The 18,690-nt window shown below is 38.7% G+C and overlaps 1 protein-coding gene and 1 long non-coding RNA gene across 3 annotated transcripts in view; one reads left to right on the plus strand and one right to left on the minus strand.

Moving 5' to 3' along the window:
* LOC134801309 (uncharacterized) overlaps nucleotides 1–18,690 on the minus strand; it is a 121,049-nt gene that overhangs the window by 37,274 nt on the left and 65,085 nt on the right. The window lies entirely within an intron of this gene.
* On the plus strand, nucleotides 825–18,605 carry LOC134801307 (alpha-sarcoglycan). Of its 2 annotated transcripts, XM_063773848.1 has the most exons (10): nucleotides 825–959; nucleotides 1,061–1,191; nucleotides 1,498–1,640; nucleotides 2,605–2,753; nucleotides 3,199–3,330; nucleotides 10,243–10,417; nucleotides 10,664–10,905; nucleotides 15,728–15,799; nucleotides 17,115–17,210; nucleotides 17,683–18,605. In XM_063773848.1, the coding sequence occupies exons 2-10, from the start codon at nucleotides 1,065–1,067 to the stop codon at nucleotides 18,098–18,100; spliced, it is 1,554 nt and encodes a 517-aa protein (XP_063629918.1). In that variant the 5' UTR covers nucleotides 825–959; nucleotides 1,061–1,064; the 3' UTR covers nucleotides 18,101–18,605. The 2 variants fall into 2 exon arrangements, with proteins under 2 accessions (XP_063629918.1, XP_063629919.1); XM_063773849.1 differs by lacking the exon at nucleotides 15,728–15,799.

Genomic DNA, 18,690 nt, shown 5'->3' on the forward strand with positions numbered 1-18,690 from the left:
TTATATTTCACGGCCTTGACGTTATAGAATTACCTCGATTTGATCGATAGTAGTCAATAGAAGTTTCGGGGTGATTTCAGGCCATCGTAGATGATCACTATTTTCCGACTACCCTCATACAAGTAACTTTGTTTAAGTTATATCATTATCTGAAATCGTGAATCGTGCTAACAGATCATCGTGCTGATAGACCGATCGCAGTGCCAGACCATGCTCGTCGAATTCGCCAATTTCGCCATCATCATGATGATAATTTCATGAACACTTGGCCCACGAGATAACCGCCATGTGGGGTGTTGATTCGACGATTATTGTTCCGATAGATAGTCATATCAACGAACGGGCAATTAGGTATTTTGTATCTAATGTGTTCGTATATATTTTGTATTGGTTTTGTACCTACATAATTTTATATTCATATTATATTACAAATGACCTAACCTACGAGAAATAAAGAAATGATGTGAATATGCGCAGATCACGATGAAGCAGCACAGACAACCTATTATCAATACGAGCAAGTCCCTCCCTGACCCCTCATTTGCTCATGTGCGATGCTAGTGTACCTGTAATTCTGTGCACCCCACCTACAAGCGGCGCAATGAAAATCGATTCCGTACTCGTAACCCTGGTGAAGTAGGGCTAAATCGAGCCTACATTGTACTCAATTAAACAAATTAAAAGAACAGCTGAAGTTGTGCCTGTGTTTATCCTAATAATATCCCAGTAAGCTTACGAACAAAAGTGAGAAGAGCCAAAACAAAACAAAAAAAAAACAGGAAGTAAAAAGTTAAGCCCGAATCCGTCCCTGTTCCCTGTTCGTTCTGCACATGACTGTTTCAGTGCAACTCCCGTAAACGGCGCAGTGGAAATCGATTACTTGTTTCTATTCTCGTGAATTGGGTCGCGCTTTTTTACAGCGTTCGTGCTTATTCAGCCGTGAATGGCGCGAATAATAGGTAAAGCTGTGCCAGTGCTTGACATTTATTAAAAAAAAAAACTAGTTCGCGCTTCTTATTTCATCCAAGTTCGAAATTTAAATTTTTAAACTTTTTTTCAGCACAATGAAGGCACAGGCACTAATTTTGGGGTTGTTGACCGTTTTAACGACCGGTCACGTTCATAATGCGGTCGAAACTGAAATGTTTGCGATACCAATCAGCCCAAATTTATTTAACTGGACTTATCAAGGTTAGTATACCTACCTATCTAAAATTATAAATTGTTGTTGACTGGTAACGGTTTTTATTAATTATTCATAAAATAATTGTATTTGTCTGATCTGATGAAGTGATGAATTATACTAACAGTAAAACACTTCATTAACTATAGGTAAACCTTTTCTGGTTGCAATCAATGTGTCACGAATGGTTATGGATTTAACTGTGTTGACGATTGTACAAAAATGTTAAATTATTATCCTGTATGTTGGTACCCAAGCAAGACTTAAAAAAAAATAAAAAAAATCGAACGAAAGTTTACCGTGTTATTTTTCAGAGTTCGACCAACAATTTCGCTTCCATGCCGCTCTGATGGGCAAACCGGAGCTCCCATCATGGCTCCGCTACATCTACAGCGGGCGACACCACTCCGGTTTTATTTTCGGAACCCCACCACGGGGCACCAAATCACCGATCACTGTATGTTTATTATAGTCTGTGGTATTTTTGAATCAATGTTGGTATCAAGGTCGGCTAACGTAAACAAAACAGAAATATTAAAATTCCTTTCGGATTATTTGAATTGTTGATGGAGAAAATAAAATATAGCATCTGTTATTGCAATCATTTTTAATCTTGTCAAATGTTTTAAATACCGACTTCGTTGTAACTTCTTGTTAATTATTTATAACTTAGGCCCCATTCGCACGACAGCTTAAAAAGCGTTGCGTTAAAACCCGACGTTGGCGCTTTTTTACCGTTTCCAATATTTGTGTTCATACGAACGCTTAAAAATCACTTGTGAGTCGTACTGTCACGTACGCATCTCAGCAAAGCCATACTTTATTTGCTATTACGACGTATTATTTGAATATAGCTTGAATATTTCAGGAATTTGTAAGCATAAGTTGACATTTTTAAGGTGAAACTAATAATAATCTTGACGATTGACACCAAAAATTGACACTTGACAGCCAACTGACAGCAGCGCCGGCGCTTTTTTAACGCTTGTGAGAACAGATACACGGAGATCCGTATGCTCTATTCAATTTGACGCCAACGCTCAACGCCGAAAATCGAACAGTGCTCGATAAAAAAGCGCCGCGCTTAAAAACCGCCTTCGTGTGAATACATACATGGTTATCCATTTGCGTCATTCAAACGCTTTTTTAACGCGCGTTGAAAAAGCTGCCGTGCGAACGGGGCCTTATTGTTATTTCATTCTGCTGTTTTCATTAAAATTGCGACCCCGCAGACCAGAGGGCATCACGAAAATCGAAATTCGTTATCTGCCTCTCTATCGCACAAATATGAATAGTAATAGTGAGGCAGTTAACGAAATTTCGATTATCGTTTTTCGCGGTAGGCCCTCAGAGTTGGGTCACGAAGAAATTGTTTACTTACCCGCATTGCAGATCCTTCTAATATTTTTTTTTAATTTTAGTTGGAAGTCATAGGCCTCAATCGCCAGGACTATGAGACGAGGAAAGTGCTCCTAGTTCTAAACGTTCATCGGAGGGAGAAGATGGCTAAACACGAGGTGGAACTCAAGATTGACAACTTGAATGTGGAGGATTTGCTGGATGAACACAGGTATTTGTTACAACGCCATCTATCGTTGTGTCTCTGCAATTAAACACAATGATGCCTATAAAATAGGCCATCCAGTATATAGATTACTAAGTTGCCTTCAAGTCCCAGCACTTTTAAATTTCGTAAACCTCAAACTCCCGCGAAAAAATGAAAAAGTTATCCCATATCGCGTCGGTGGTACATAAGACTCGAAGGAATTTTTCACTGGACCTGACATTGCGAAAGAGTACACAGGTAGATGCAATGATGCAATGATGATGCATAGTCCCACAATGTTTCTATTTCACTCTAAAACACTTAAAAGCTACATAACTACCTATACATAAGTGAGTGAGAGATCTCATTCTGGATCATGTGGTCAATGTAATCTATCAGTAAGTATAGACTTTGTAATAGCTCTGGTACTGCGATTTTATTTCTAAAATACACTAATTTATTTGTGCAGGATGACTCGCCTAAAGGATATCTTCCGCGGCATACTATGGCCGGAGAGTAACCACGACTTGTACCCCACATTCCTCGCTTCCGCCATTGATTTGGGGGCTCGGTTGCCGCTGAAACCGAGCGACGGGGAAGGGTGAGAAATAAATTCATACTTATTTACTTCTTGGTTGTAATATACATAGGGTCATTGCGCTAGTTTTCGTCCGGTGTCATTTTCCGTCCACTTAAATTTGAATATAAACCTTCATCGCTGCACAAATTTGGACTTATTGCAATCCTTAATATCTAAACAATTTATCTATCTCGATATAAAAATTATATTTCGCAAGAAGCAAATTATAAATGAAAAAATGTATTATTTGCTAATCCGTCAAGTGGACAGAAACTGACACCGGACGGTAAACTGACGCAATTACCCTATATGTCTCCAGGTACTTGTATGACACTAACCTGATAGTTTCAATAGATTTTATATTTTTGGTTCAGAAGACCCCTCTTAATAATATCGTTTGGCCAGGTTATTTGAAGCTAAGTAGATACTTTTAAGCTAATTATATCTTGCTGGTTTTTAGGGTTCCGTACCCAAAGGGTAAAACGGGACCCTATTACTAAGACTCCGCTGTCCGTCCGTCCGCCTGTCACCAGGCTGTATCTCACGAACCGTGATAGCTAGACAGTTGAAATTTTCACAGATGATGTATTTCTGTTGCCGCTATTACAACAAATACTAAAAACAGAATTAAATAAAGATTTAAGTGGGGCTCCCATACAACAAACGTGATTTTTGACCGAAGCTAAGCAACGTCGGGCGGGGTCAGTACTTGGATGGGTGACCGTTTTTTTGCCGTTTTTTGCATTTTGGTACGGAACCCTTCGTGCGCGAGTCCGACTCGCACTTGCCCGGTTTTATCGTTATCGGCAAGCATTAGCCCGGTAAATGCATTGCATCGAGAAATATTCGATTTCCAATACCATAATACTGATTTAGACTAAAGGATGACTCACGCTAGACCGGGCCGTGCCCGGACCGGGGCGGGCCGGAGCGAGCCGACACAGGGGCTGTCAGGAGCGCCACCGTGACCGGGCCGTTCCGTGACCGGGGCGTCAGGGCCTCCCGACACTAGTTTATTACATTAACACTAGTGCTGTCCGAGCAATGTCCGAGCCTCTAGTGTTTGTAGAAACTCGAGTCCTTTGAGTCTGAATTTGAAGAACAGCTCGTTTTTACAAGACTGCGCTTAAAAAACTTCTCCCGAGTCGAGTCCTTTGTAGTCTTTTTTAAAAGCAACTCAATAGAACTCAAGCCTCCAAATAAAGACTCCGTGAACAATTTTATAGGTTTTTCCTGTATAACAGTAAATAAATTAAGGGTTAGTGTATGATTTATGTCTGTATCTAATCTACAAGTTATACATAAAGACAATGCATTTCGAAATTTTTAGTGAAAAATACGAGAGTCCTCTGAAAAGTACTCAAGTATCTACAAGAGACTTGGGTCGCTCTCTAGCTGAAAAGAACTCGAGTTTTAACTTAATTATAAGAGTCTGAAAAACTGAGTAGTCTTCAAGCAGAGGACTGAAAGGACTCGAGTCCTACCCAATACTATCCGAGCCGACCGGGACGTCCGAGCTGACTGTTCATGACAAATGTCATAATAACTGTCAATCAGATTGAAAAAAATGGTTCAATCGGAAGTAAGCGGATATGGAAGGAAACAATAAAATCAAAATATTGGCGCTGGCTGCCTTAATGACTAACTAACTACTGCATACTCTAGGTAATGGGGCGTACATCCACTTTGGTCGACACGTTCGGAAAAATGAGAATACACAACATGATGTAAAGAGCTTTATTTACATATGACCCAAGACTTTTTCGAAGCCGTTCACGACAGAATTAAACAACGTTTGGTAAAACAAAAACAAGATTTCAGAAACCAATATCCAGCAGTCACCGTCTGGTTCTCTGCTTAAGGTAAGATAGGCATGTACTTACCTACAAATAAATATGTATAATCAAGTGCCGAAGCATATTAAGCTATTAAGAGGAAAGGGAATGACCGGTTCTCCATACAAACATATTTCCCGTTTTCCTCACTGGATATTGATATTATTATGTCCGTCTGTCTGTCTGTCCATATGTCACAGCTATTTTACTCAAAAAGTATAAGATAACGAATTTGGAAAGTAGGTATATTTTGTAAGCCACTACTTAGTTTAGAAGTTCAAATATATAATCATTTAATATTTTTTTAGGCACTCTGTACCAGTGACTATATTCTCTTTGCTCCTTACATGTAACTAAAAGTGCGGGGGCGCCGAGGACGCAAGTAACACTCTGGAGTTCGCTTTCAACGCCCTCATACAAAAAAGCCGTGCAGATGAAGATAACAATATAATACTTTAAATATGTAAATTCCAGATTTCCTGTGACTTATAAGTATGTATGCAGCCGTTTCCATTTCACTACACCTTATAAAACAAAGTCCCCCGCCGCGTCTGTCTGCTTGTGTGTATGTATGTTCGCGATAAATTCAAAAACAACTTACTGAACGGATTGTCATGCGGTTTTAACCTATCAATAAAGTGATTCTTGAGGAAAGTTTCGGTGTATAATTTTTTAAGGTTTTGTGTAAGCCTTGCGAAGCCGGGACGGGTCGCTAGTTTATATTTATCCGTAAGCTTGCATTGCTATGGCACTTTAGGCTTAGCCTGTAATTACTAAGATTCTAAATACTTAGATCTAATAAATAATATGTTGTGGACTCTTTTCTTAATGCCTTTTTACTTATATACATTTTACGATTTTTAAATATTTGACGCTGTCATGTTTTTCGAATAGTATCATAAACATGTCAAGAGAGAAAAAATAGTGATATTAAATTTGTAGAAATATACTAAATGTATTTGAATTTATACGCAAGAACACGTTGAATGCAGGTATATGTATCGTGTTACCCCGCGTGTCAAGGTATTGGTTAATTGGTATGATATGGTGTAGCGCCGTTTGTATCAGCATAGGAACCAGCTCGAAAGAGCTACTTCTGCTGCTGCTTTCGGCTTTGTAATACCTACCTACATATTAGTATACATACATTGATGCTGTTTTCTCCCCCAAGGTATTTGTCTGTCTGTATTTTAGGATTTCATTAGCTAGGTATCCAAAACAATACATATGAACGCAAATTATTTCCATGTTTTTAAGGGTGAAACCCTGATCGTGTGAAGAGATTTTATTTTCTTTGACAAATACAGTTTTTGCATTAACTATCGATAGATGGGGTGTTCCATGAGAACGTCGCTTTCGAAATGCTTAAATTTTGTCTTGTGTCTTGTATGACAACTTCCTGAATCAACTGCGTAAAGCTCGAGAAAATACTGCCAATAGGCTAGGCTAGAAGATAAGTTTTTTGTAAAGAATCAAATATCTATATTGGACCCATGAACCCATGACATTGAAGCAAAACACGATTAAGTTGGAGCAGTTTTGTTTGCATGTATCGCATTTATAAAAGAGCAGCTTTCGAGTAGGAGGATCATGTTTTTAAAATAGGTATTTGTAAGTATAGGTATATAGGTACATTAGGTACGTAGGTTTGTCTGTAGGTAACTATAATTTTTGGTTCTAGAAATAATAGTAGTATAACCTTAATAGTGATGTCTTTCACGTATGCAAGTAGTACGTACCTACTTGCATACTACGTGAGAAATAAGAAGAGGAGTAAAATAAATTTAAAATATTACTATACATACACAGTATGTCCGAAGAAAGAGCGCTATGATATAACCAAAAGTTATTTTTTAGGGTTCCGTACCTCAAAAGGAAAACACGGAACCCTTAAAGGATCCGTCCGTCTGTCCGTCCGTCTGTCTGTCCGTCTGCCCGTCTGTCCGTCCGTCCGTCTGTCCGTCAATCCGTCAGCCCGTCCGTCCGTCCGTCTGTCGAGACCCTTTATCTCGGGAACGAGTGGAGGTATCGAGTTGAAATTTAAACCTTTTATATACTTAGGTCTACGATCCTTTGAAGATAAATCAAATTGTAATATTATGTATGTATGTACCTACAGCATTTCCAAAAAACAGCGCTATGTAAAGTAGTATTTATTTTTTTAAATAGGAGGCAAACGAGCATAGCCCTTGGAACAGAGGTCATATCATAAGATTGGTAAGACCCACATATTTCTTTGTCCGTCTTTCTACCTCTGTGAATGATCATCCCGCAAGAATTTATTCCTATAGTACCAGTGTCTATTTTCATGTCTCATTCCTTAGTAATTGCTGCTTAGTAAATTCCTGTTTGATAGAATAAAAACTTAAGTTGTTAGGTATTAGGGTGTTAATAATTTCGTCTAGATTGTAAGTTTTGTAAAATGCAAGGCTAACATTACACACGACTAATGATGATGATGACCAACAAATCAAGCATTTACATTAAAGAAAGTGAGTGACATTTGATGAAGACCAGACGGAACACCTTAACGACGCGTATTTCACGTTTGGCGATATGTCGTCTTAGTTAGGTACGTTTGATCTGCAAAGTGTGTATGTATCTTCGCGATAGACTCAAAATAGGTATTGTGATACAATAATAAACAATTTTTTTTTCATGTATGTACCATGGACATTCCTCGATGGCACCAAGTTGCAACCGGAAAGCGATGATCAGATGATCACTTGGCAAATCAAGACTGTAGCAGCCACATCTAAGGAGATTATGAATACCTATTCAATAATAGTTTATTTTTTGCTGTTTGATATGTAAAAATGCACGTCAATAAGATGGCAAAATGTTGTTAAGACTGCGTCGACCGTCCAATTGCACTCTCATTGGGGGAATTAGGTTTTCTAATAAATACAAGGCAAATACACCAAACTTATAACACCTCCAGAGTCCGCAGCAGCAACCAGGACCCCTAGACTGCCTAGGGATCAGGCTATGGGATTCGTGTCATACTCCACAGAAGAACCACCTTATAGACCGCGGGCCAGGAGCAAATATCGTCAGTCATCGCCTCCCGCTTGATACTTTGTGATAGTTTAGATGCTATGCTATGCTATCATGAATTACTAGTAAGACCATTGGGAACTTTGTACCCAGTAGACTTACCAGTAAAACAAAATCCCAATAGTCCTTGATAGACATTTTTAGGTAGCGTGATGAATGCTGTTCATGCCATACCTTTATGTTCATAAAAGTTCGAACATAAAAAGTGGCTGCAAACCACTTCATTAGTTAATCTATTTGCCTCTGTATCACTCTTATATATATTTGTGCGAAAGAGAGGCTCATAGATGATTTTTTTATTTGGGATATTTAGCGGGCCCCCTGACGCGTTCCACGTCTTAGGATGGTATTCCATCTATTCAATTTCTTTGCCCAATGTGTATTGAGGCTCATATTAAGCTTAATGAGAGAGAGATGCAATGACATTGGACAAAGAAATTGGACAGGATGGTGGAATACCACCCATATTCATTAATATACTTAAGAACAATAAAATATACGAAGAGTTTTATTGTATTATTTCAGTAGTTAGTGCCTTTGGGTAATTTTAGGCAGGAAATAGGGAATATTACGCAAAATTCTGCGTAGGGGGCGTTACTAGCACTAACCCCAGAACCTACTGCAAAACACGAAAATAAGAATTTCGATTTCTGCCTCTCTATCACTCGATATCTGCCTCTCTGCATATAGACGGAGAGGCAGATAACGAACTTTCGATTATCGCGTTTTGCGGCAGGCCGTTTGTAAACAAATCACCTTGATGCATCAATGTCATAGTGAAAAGTTGTCAATAAACTGTTTAGCCCGCTCCACACTCGTGTGGGAATCGCGGCGCAAAGCCATAAGTTACTCTATGGTTTACAATACATGCTAGTGCTGCATTCTGGCAACACTTAAACTAACCACCACAACTAAACACAAAGCCTAAACATAGCCTATACATACAATAACCAAGTTCTGGTCTCAACTGAAATATGATATATGTTTGTACTCTGTGCAGGCAGATTTATAGAAGATCAGTTGAACTCTAAATGAGTCGCTTAACTTCAAATTCGGGTAAATCCATCTGTCAGATTATGCGATTTTGGTACTAAGAAAAGGCAATAGGGTAGGGTTTTTATAGTTTGTCAAAGGGCTGTCTCATTTCAAACATAGAGAGAATCATACTATCTTTGTCTTACTACTACTTTGTCGTACTAGCACCCAAAAGAAAAGGATGAGTATAGTTTTTTTGTTCTTATTTACTGACAAATTTGGTTTGACTAACTATAGATACGTTATTGACATATATATTTCTATGAACTTCGTACGAAATAAAAAGTATCTAAGGAATAAGTGGGAATGTGAGAAAAAACTAGTATTTATCTTAATATTCATTATACACCTACATGCTCATTATTGAATCATTTTTACAAGCAGTAACATCAATATAATCCGACTAAATTACATTTCAGCAACACCTCCATATTTCACAAAATAAATCAAGACATTATCCAACCTATATAATCTTGACGTATATTATATCAAAGACGCCTGTACCTAATATAAGCCGACCAAGTAACGAATTAGCTATACCATCATATTTAACAAACAAATTTATGACGTTTTGCAACCTTCTTATTTTGGCAAATATATTCCGACACAGCCGGGCATGTATGTTGTGAAGGGTGGTATTCCATCTGTCCAATCTTGGTCCAATGTGTATTTGCGGCTCACATTTTGCTTAATGAGAGAGTGAGACGCAATGCATATTGGACAAAGATCTTAAACACGTAGAATACCACCCGAAGAGAAAAATTGAGTCTCCGGGTTGTCACGGGCCTCCGGGACGTCAGGGCTATGACCGGGCCGGGCCCGCACCGTGCCACGTCCGGGCCCCGGTGATCACGTGATGCTCTCCATAGAAAACTAAGCTCCGGAAACTCCGGCCCGGCCACGGCCCGGTCTAGCGTGAGTCATCCTTAACACGGTTTTCACTCATAAATCAATCCCTAAATTCATGATTTCTAAACCATAACAAATCATGTCAATCTTTTTACAGGTTGGTCATCCGTCTGGGCAGCATCGCACCTTTTTCTACCAGCCTGAAGGATCTCCGAGAGGAAGTACGCCCCCTGTCCAAACTGCCTAGCTGTCCCCGAGAATTCAAGAGGACCAGTCAAGAGAGACTGTTCAGAGATGCTGGGTTAACTCTCGACTGGTGCAGCTTCGAACTGGTGAGTTTAAAGTAAAGTAAGAACGCTAAGCACGAAGAATGTCGTACATTGACCTATCATTTCCTATCTCTATCGTGCTAGTTTGTTTCTACAGTCGGAGCATGGCATGCGCCTTAACGCAAACTAAGTTTTAAATAGTATCTCTGCTGATCGTCAAAGATGAAAAACACTGTTAAATTATCTCTACATTGAAATGCCCGTTTTAATTTACTTTAATAACTTCAACATTGCTCGTAATATTTCCAGTATAACACAGTCTACCGCGCGCGCACCACCGAGCACGTCGAATACCTAACTCCCATCCCCTCCAACAAACACACAGCCTCGCACACCCTCTGGGCTCCGACCTGGTCCGCACCAGCGCGGGACTCCTTACCAACGAGAGGGGTCGCAAAGCAGCTCGCGGCTGCGGCGGCTGCGCCGCTGTTACTGCTTATGTTAGCCATTGCTGCGCTGACGGCTACTGTGTGCTTCCATTATGCTGCTATGTGAGTTTTTTACTACAATAATATCTGCCCACGTCTTCATTCGCCCATTGGCTAAACTGACTGACTTTTCGAGAAGGAACGTCGAATGTATGATAGCGTGGCAAACAAGCGTACATCTCGTCTGATGGTAAGATCACCATAGCCTATGGAGTTATAGACGTCTGCAACTCCGCGTTGCCGATCAAAATCTACACGAAAATATGATGAAGAGAGATGAAGTAGCATGGACTTATCAGGTATACACCCACTTGCCAGAATTTCATTTGCCATAATTTCATTTGCCATAATAGTCAACAGCCATTATATTGTTTCCCATAATTACATATGCAATACTTATTGTTTACTATATTAGTCACGTGCCAGAAACTTTGTTTCCCATAAAATCAATTTCAATAATATCATTTGTCATCATCATTGTAAGCCATAATTATCACTAGCCATAATAATTTTTTTTTACAGAAACCAAATGCTACTAGAAAAATGGGTTAGGTTAGGTTTGAACTGCGACCCTTACAGAAAAGTAATGCTACTGGAAAAGTGGGTTAGGTTAGGTTTGAACTGCGACCCTTACAGAAAAGAAATGCTATTGGAAAAGTGGGTTAGGTTAGGTTTGAACTGCACCCCACACAGAAAATAAATGCTACTAGTAAAGTAGGTTAGGTTAGGTTTGAACTGCGACCCTTATAGAAAAGAAATGCTATCAGAAAAGTGGGTTAGGTTAGGTTTGAATTGCGACCCTTACAGAAACCAAATGCTACTAGAAAAATGGGTTAGGTTAGGTTTGAACTGCGACCCTTACAGAAACCAAATGCTACTAGAAAAATGGGTTAGGTTAGGTTTGAACTGCGACCCTTACAGAAAAGAAATACTACTGGAAAAGTGGGTTAGTGAGGTTTAAATATTCTATTAAATAATATTATTACAATTAATAATATGGACAACAACACGTATGGCACTCGTACGTTCTGGAATCTAATAATCGGGTAAACAAAGAGTATGTCACATAATTTTTATGGTAAACAAACAATTCGGGCAAATGAAATTCGGGCAAATAAAATTCGGGCATATGAGTATTATTTTATATAATTTTCGGACAAACAATAGACAACCGACTTATCATTACTTGCCTCTGATAATAGCAATTTAGTTAGCTGGTAAATACAATTCGATTAGATTATGAATTTCCTATCCATACATCCATACATATAATAAAGCTGAAGACGGTCGAAAGTCTGTATATGGAAGATATTTCAAAAAAAGTTGGCTGGGGATACTTAGAATCGATAACAGAACACGTTCAAAAGTTTTTAGAATTTTTGTCTGTTTGTCTGTTTATCTGTTTGTCTGTTTATTTGAACGCGCATCACGTGAAAACGGCTGAACGGATTTTGATGAAAACTTTACTAATCTGTCGAGAAAATTCCCGGCCAGGTTATAAAAATTCAACCCCTAAAATGGGGGGTAGCCACAACACTCGATTGACTTAAGTTTGCCCCTGAATCTTATGGCGCTACTTAGGAAGGAGGGGCAAACTTTTTTCAAATATGTGCTACCACTATTGAGTACCCTGGTAAACTAACAGATGGCGCTGAATTTAATACGTTGTGACACGAATAAGCCACCGAGGAAAGATTTTACCAAATTAACTCTAAGCAAAGACATATGTAACTTCGTATAAGATGAATAAAGTCTAAGGAAAAAACGTGCCTCGGAAATCAACAAAAAGTCATTCTCGGATAGATGGCGCACACACCTTTGGCCTATGCTCGGCTAGATGGCGTGACGACACCGTTTCATATTTAACAATTTTAACACAGATATCAGTGAATGAGCATGGGTCAAAATGATATAAAAATAATAAAATCAATTATCGTTATATATACATTTTTTTGATAATTTTATACGTTTTCATTTTGAGTTTTAGTCGTGTGTCGATAGATGGCAGTAAATTTACTGTGACTACAAAATTTACTATGACAGGACCCCTCTATACTATCTATTCTCTTTGCTCTAAGTTTAGAAGAGGGGGTACGGATATCAACAAAAATAATTGAATAATTATGTTGATTTAATAAATTAATAATACAACAAAATTAAACGACAGTAAATTAATTGCCCCTCATTGCACAGTGCCGTCTTTTGGGGAACTGAGTAAACATTAAGTAATCAAGAAAACTAAAAATGAGTTTACGTAGTTACGTAGTGGTAAAATAAACACACATATCAACATGCATATAATTGCATAATTATTTAAAATTATAAATTTTCTCCATCATGCATTATACCTAATCGTAATTATATCGCACCTATATCAAATCCATATTCATACGTAGGTATCGCCTCCTTTATACACTTAATAATGGCCACGAAGGTGGGTACTTTGAAAAACAAAAACATTGACCTCTGTCATTTGCAGTGCCGGATTAACCCTTTTAGAGTTTTAAGCAAAATAAGCACTTGCTTAGGGCACCACGTCTAGGGGGCACCGAAACCGTAGGCAAAAAAACGCGCAGGCTGCATCAGCATTGCAGTCGTCGTGGAGTAGGTACCTACATGAAACTTTTATACGTGTACAAGTACCCATCTAATAACGAAGGGTCGTAGGGATCAAGTAAGAGAGTAAGGGTACGAAAGAACATCTCCAACGTAGGCTTTCTATTTGACCTTACGCGGAGGCCCTTAAAGTCATGGAAAAAAATCTTGCTTTCGGGCTTGCGGCCAACCCATTTTTTCGACATAGGTTACCGATTTTATAGCGAATTTTGCTCTCTTGCACGCCAGATTTGTCGGCCAAGCCGAGTTGCTCCTTAGCCGCGATCCTGAGACCTAACTGTCAAAGTGTTATAAGGGGCCCCGTGAAAGCCGAAAACTAAAAGCATCCTATCAAGTAGCGCTTTCGAGTGAAGCCAAAGAGCGAGCAGTAGAAGAGTCGTGATTACATGCATAGATTCGACTTCAAGCCACTCTTTTGCAGTTCGGCCATAGAGAAATATAAGTAAGACAAGAGTGCTCACTCCATACATCAGTTTTGGTACCAGAAGTATTAGTATTTTCATAGCAACTTTCATAGTCGACATCTAGCATCGAGTAGCGGAATTATCAGTACTTTAAGTAGTAGTAGTAGTACTGTCGAGTGACAATAGATGTAGCACCGACCGGAAAGTCTTATGTTGTTGAGATTAGAGTTGATCTTGTGCCTTAATTACACGGCGCGGATCCAAATCCAAGCTTTCCTCTTTCGCAGCTGGGCCTTCTGCCTTGCTCACACTTCACATTCACTTGGTCAATTCCAAGCTCTGCTTTCTTGCATCTTTTCTGTATGAGAACAACCTCGCTGAGACCCTTAAATATCGAGCCCTATGCGAAGCTAGGCTGATAGAAAACTGTCCCATCCCTTCTCTAAAAATGTACAACTGTCTATCAAATTGCGATTTTTATATCGAAAAATGTTCGCGCTCGCTTCGCTCGCGTTTACAATCACGTTATAAGATATGATAAAGGTGACATTCGGTTGGCGACTGCAGCAGCATTACTCTGTTGTAACGTTACTGCTGCAGCACGGTCAATTTCCGTCATAAAATGATGTGACTGATTTCCATACTAAAAGTAGAAATGTACAACTATTTATCAAATTGCGTTTTTATATCTAAAAATTTTCCCGCTCGCTTCGCTCGCGTTTTCAATAACTTTCTAAGATATGGCGACTGCAGCAGCATTACTCTGTTGCAACGTTACTGCTGCAGCACTGTCAATTTTCGTGATAAAATTATGTGACTGATTTCCATTCTCAGCTGTAATGCGGCAATGAACGTCACTCAACTTACCAAAAAAAAACAATGTAATCTCGATGACCCTAGGGAGAGGGGGCACCATGGTCTAGAAATGCTTAGGGCATCAAAATATCTCAATCCGGCACTGGTCGTTTGCGGAGTCAAACGATTTGGGACTCGCATTTTATACGCATCACCATGCCTTCCCGAAAAAAATCGAATCATTCGCGAAAGTCTCGCAACGCATTGAGATTACAAGGGGCACGTGGTCTCAGGAGTCTGAAGAAGACCACGGTGAGTGGGTGGCGCTCTAGCCAGGCAGGCCGCTTCGCTTTCGCTCGCGCGCGTATACCTTACTGTATCGTTCGATATACATCTGTCGTTTAAATCACGTGTAAAATTTGAATAAAGGCGAAAAAAACTATTGATTTTGGAGTGTAGTTTTATTTAGTGGTACCTAATTGTAAAATATTTTATCTGGACTACAGTACTCCAGCATATCCATCTGTCAACTTTACTTCAAGTTCCGCCTCCAGGGGAGAGGGAGAGAAATTAGGATTAGAAATTAGCCGCTTACTGACACAGACCGGATTCCACGCGGGCGGAGCCGCGGGCACAGCTAGTCTATAATATACCTAAGTATTTATTTATTTATAATTTTATACAAAGCCAAAGAGACGAGCTATCGCCGATTTTGAGTGACAGGGATCTAAATAAAAACTTGAATCTAAGGTACTTAGCTGCCATACCATTTTTAGGGTTCCGTACCCAAAGGGTAAAAACGGGACCCTATTACTAAGACTCCGCTGTCCGTCCGTCCGTCCGTCCGTCTGTCTGTCACCAGGCTGTATCTCATGAACCGTGATAGTCAGATAGTTGACATTTTCACAGATGATGTATTTCTGTTGCCGCTATAACAACAAATACTAAAAAGTACGGAACCCTCGGTGGGCGAGTCCGACTCGCACTTGTCCGGCTTTTTATTTGTCACATACTCCGATTATGCTTATTTTTACCCCACGTGAGTTAAAATATTTAATTTGATTTTGCAGGCGAGACCCTGAATCAGACCACTTTCTAGAAACAATATTTCACATCTGTTCAGATTACAGACGAAGAAGAAGGTTGGCATTTCATGAATTAAATAATAACCAACGGTTTTAACTAACACAATTAAGAACAATATTTCACTCACACACATAAAGTTGGTCAAGCAGATGTTGTCAGTAGAAACAGGCGGCAAATTTAAAAAATGTAGGCGCGAAGGGATATCGTCTCATAGAAAATTTGTATTTCGCGCCTTTTTCTACTGACAAGATTTGCTTGACCATCCATATCTAATTTACTAAACACTAAAAGCATGTCTGGAAAAAAATAAGCTTAAGTTTTACTTATCCATCGTAACACTTTTGATTTTAGCGCCATCTAGATTAAGCGACCGACAGTCTAGTCGTGAAGTCAAATTGTATCTACATATATAATCACTATAATTTTAAAATGTACTTTATCTGTGGAGCAAAAAATGTTGCACGCATATCGACGCTTTTCTGGCGAAGAATAGAAGTTATTTTATTAAATAAACCATTTTCTTGTATACCGATTTTCTTCATAAGATTACAAAGCTTACAACAAGAGATCTCTAAAAACGATTGTTTAGGGTTTACATTTTTTTTTATTAAATTACAAAGCCGTATCATGTTTTGAAAATTTAACCAACATGAAGATAATTTAAATGATAATGAATCGCCTAAATCGGAAAAAAGAAAAGATGGAGTAGGTATATAGATATAGCCGGGTCGCTTTTCTAAGACTTTCTAAAGCTAGTACCTAATTGGCGAACTTAATTTAAGAAAATCGGACAGGCTATACCTAGGTGCAGAAATTGTACCTAACTTATTTAGCACGTTCTGAAATGATCAATTAGCAGTTTTTATTTTAACCCGAACACTGTTAAAAGTGTTAAATGGGCATTTGCACTTAAAAGTGTACCATTTACTTTTTTTCGAAAAATCATCAACTTTTGGGTTATTTCTACTCAAAATCACGAGACTATCGATCTAAAAAGAAAAAAAGTGTCTAAAAAAATTACAGTCGTGTAACGCATTTTCACATACATTTTGTATGGACCGTTACAAAACTGACACCCAAAATTTGTATGACAAACTGGAGACACTTTTTTTCTTTGTCTCATTCAATAGTACTCGTGATTCTGAGTGTAAATAACCCAAAAGTTGATGGGTTTTCGAAAAAAAGTAAATGGTAGGTACAATTTTTTCTGAAAAGCCCCAAATAACTAATAAAACGAGTAAAATACCGATTTCAGAAGGGCTGCTCCAGTACCGGATGCTAAAGCCGCTAAGACCTTTTATGGATTTGAATTTGTGCCTTTTTTATGAAATTAAGGGATGGTTAGACTACAACTATTAAATGATTTTCCAGAGCACACAAGGCCGGTAGAGTGGAGCTGTGCCGCTACGGCACTAACACCGAGCAAACACAGGCTGACAACACTAGCAATAAAAGCGCCGGAGTCAGGTAATACCAGGGAAAAATGTTAATGAGACGTATAAATTTATACCTAATATTTAAGACCGTGTTTGAGTCAGACTCATGACAAGTCGATCGTTGCAGACATATCTTGGTCTAACACTTGTGTTAATTTAGTCACTGCATTTTGGAAAGATTATCAGCATTTAGCGTCTTTTGTTTATTAAATACGGCTACACTGACTATACTCTGCTAAATTAGGTAACTACCTACCTATATAATGTATTCACAGCCAAAAGGAAAAGGCGGGAAAATCGCGAATTACTCGAATAGTCCGGTCAGGAGTCAGGATAAGGAAATTGTCTAGATATTATGTATCTGTCTGTATTGTGTATACCTATGTGGTGGAAATTTTGTACCTACGATTCCTTTGCTCGTACTTTCGGTATTACCTTACCTAGCCTGAACCTTATCTGTATCTGTAGATTCCACATATTCAATAAATAAATCCTTTTTACAGCCCAAACAACAGCCTACCGCGCCCCTACAGCCCCAAATCCACCACCAACCTAGCAGCCAACTACAACCGCCCCCAACCACCCCCCTACGGCTCGGCCACCAACACCCTCCACCACCGGAAGTCCGCCGCCGACCACACCCCCTCCACTTCCGGTCACACACCGGAACACCGCCATCTAGCATTAGAAGATTCGTTAAAACTACTCAACGAAGCGAACATCGCGAATTCTTTATTCGAAAATTCAAAAGACCCTATCGTTGATTTGAACGATACCGGAGAAGATTATGTTCCTGTTAAACCGGTTAACTTGATAAAACCAGATGGAACCGGTTTTAACTTGATCAAACCGGACGGGTATGTCGCTATGAAGGATTTGGATGACATTGATGTACCGGATTTGGGTAAGTACGGGATTTGACAGGAGGTTGGGGGCGAGCCTGTCAAAACTTGGTTTTGTTAGGCTGGGGCCCTGCATTGACATGTATGTTTATTAAATGTGTAAACAAACTTAACAAAATTTGAAGTCTGTCGGTCTAACACTTAAAAATTGGATCATTAGTCAAATTATTAAAATTATAGATGGTGCATTTACAGTATACTCATTGTATTGTATTAATTTACATTAGCGTAAAATTTAAGTTTTGATATAATTGCACAAGATTTTGAAAGTTAGCAATTGGTTTTGAGATAAATGTTGTACTAGAAAATTACTAATTAGAAGAAACTAATTGGACTTTATGAATGAAAGTAACCTAATCAACATTTATAAAGTTTACTGTAATTAGTTGTTAAATATGTTAGAAAACTACATATCTAGTCGAAATATCTGGTCTTCATTAATTATATTAATATTAAAATGCCTAACGATAACGGTTTTCATATCTAGTTAAATATGATGTTTGCAATAAACCTAGTCAATTATATTATACGTTTTTAATTTTAATACTTATTCTATACCTACCAATTTTTAAACCGAAATGAAATACAAGTAAAATCTATTTAATAAAA

The sequence above is a fragment of the Cydia splendana genome, chromosome 21 (genome assembly GCF_910591565.1).
Source record: "Cydia splendana chromosome 21, ilCydSple1.2, whole genome shotgun sequence".
NCBI lineage: Eukaryota > Metazoa > Arthropoda > Insecta > Lepidoptera > Tortricidae > Cydia > Cydia splendana.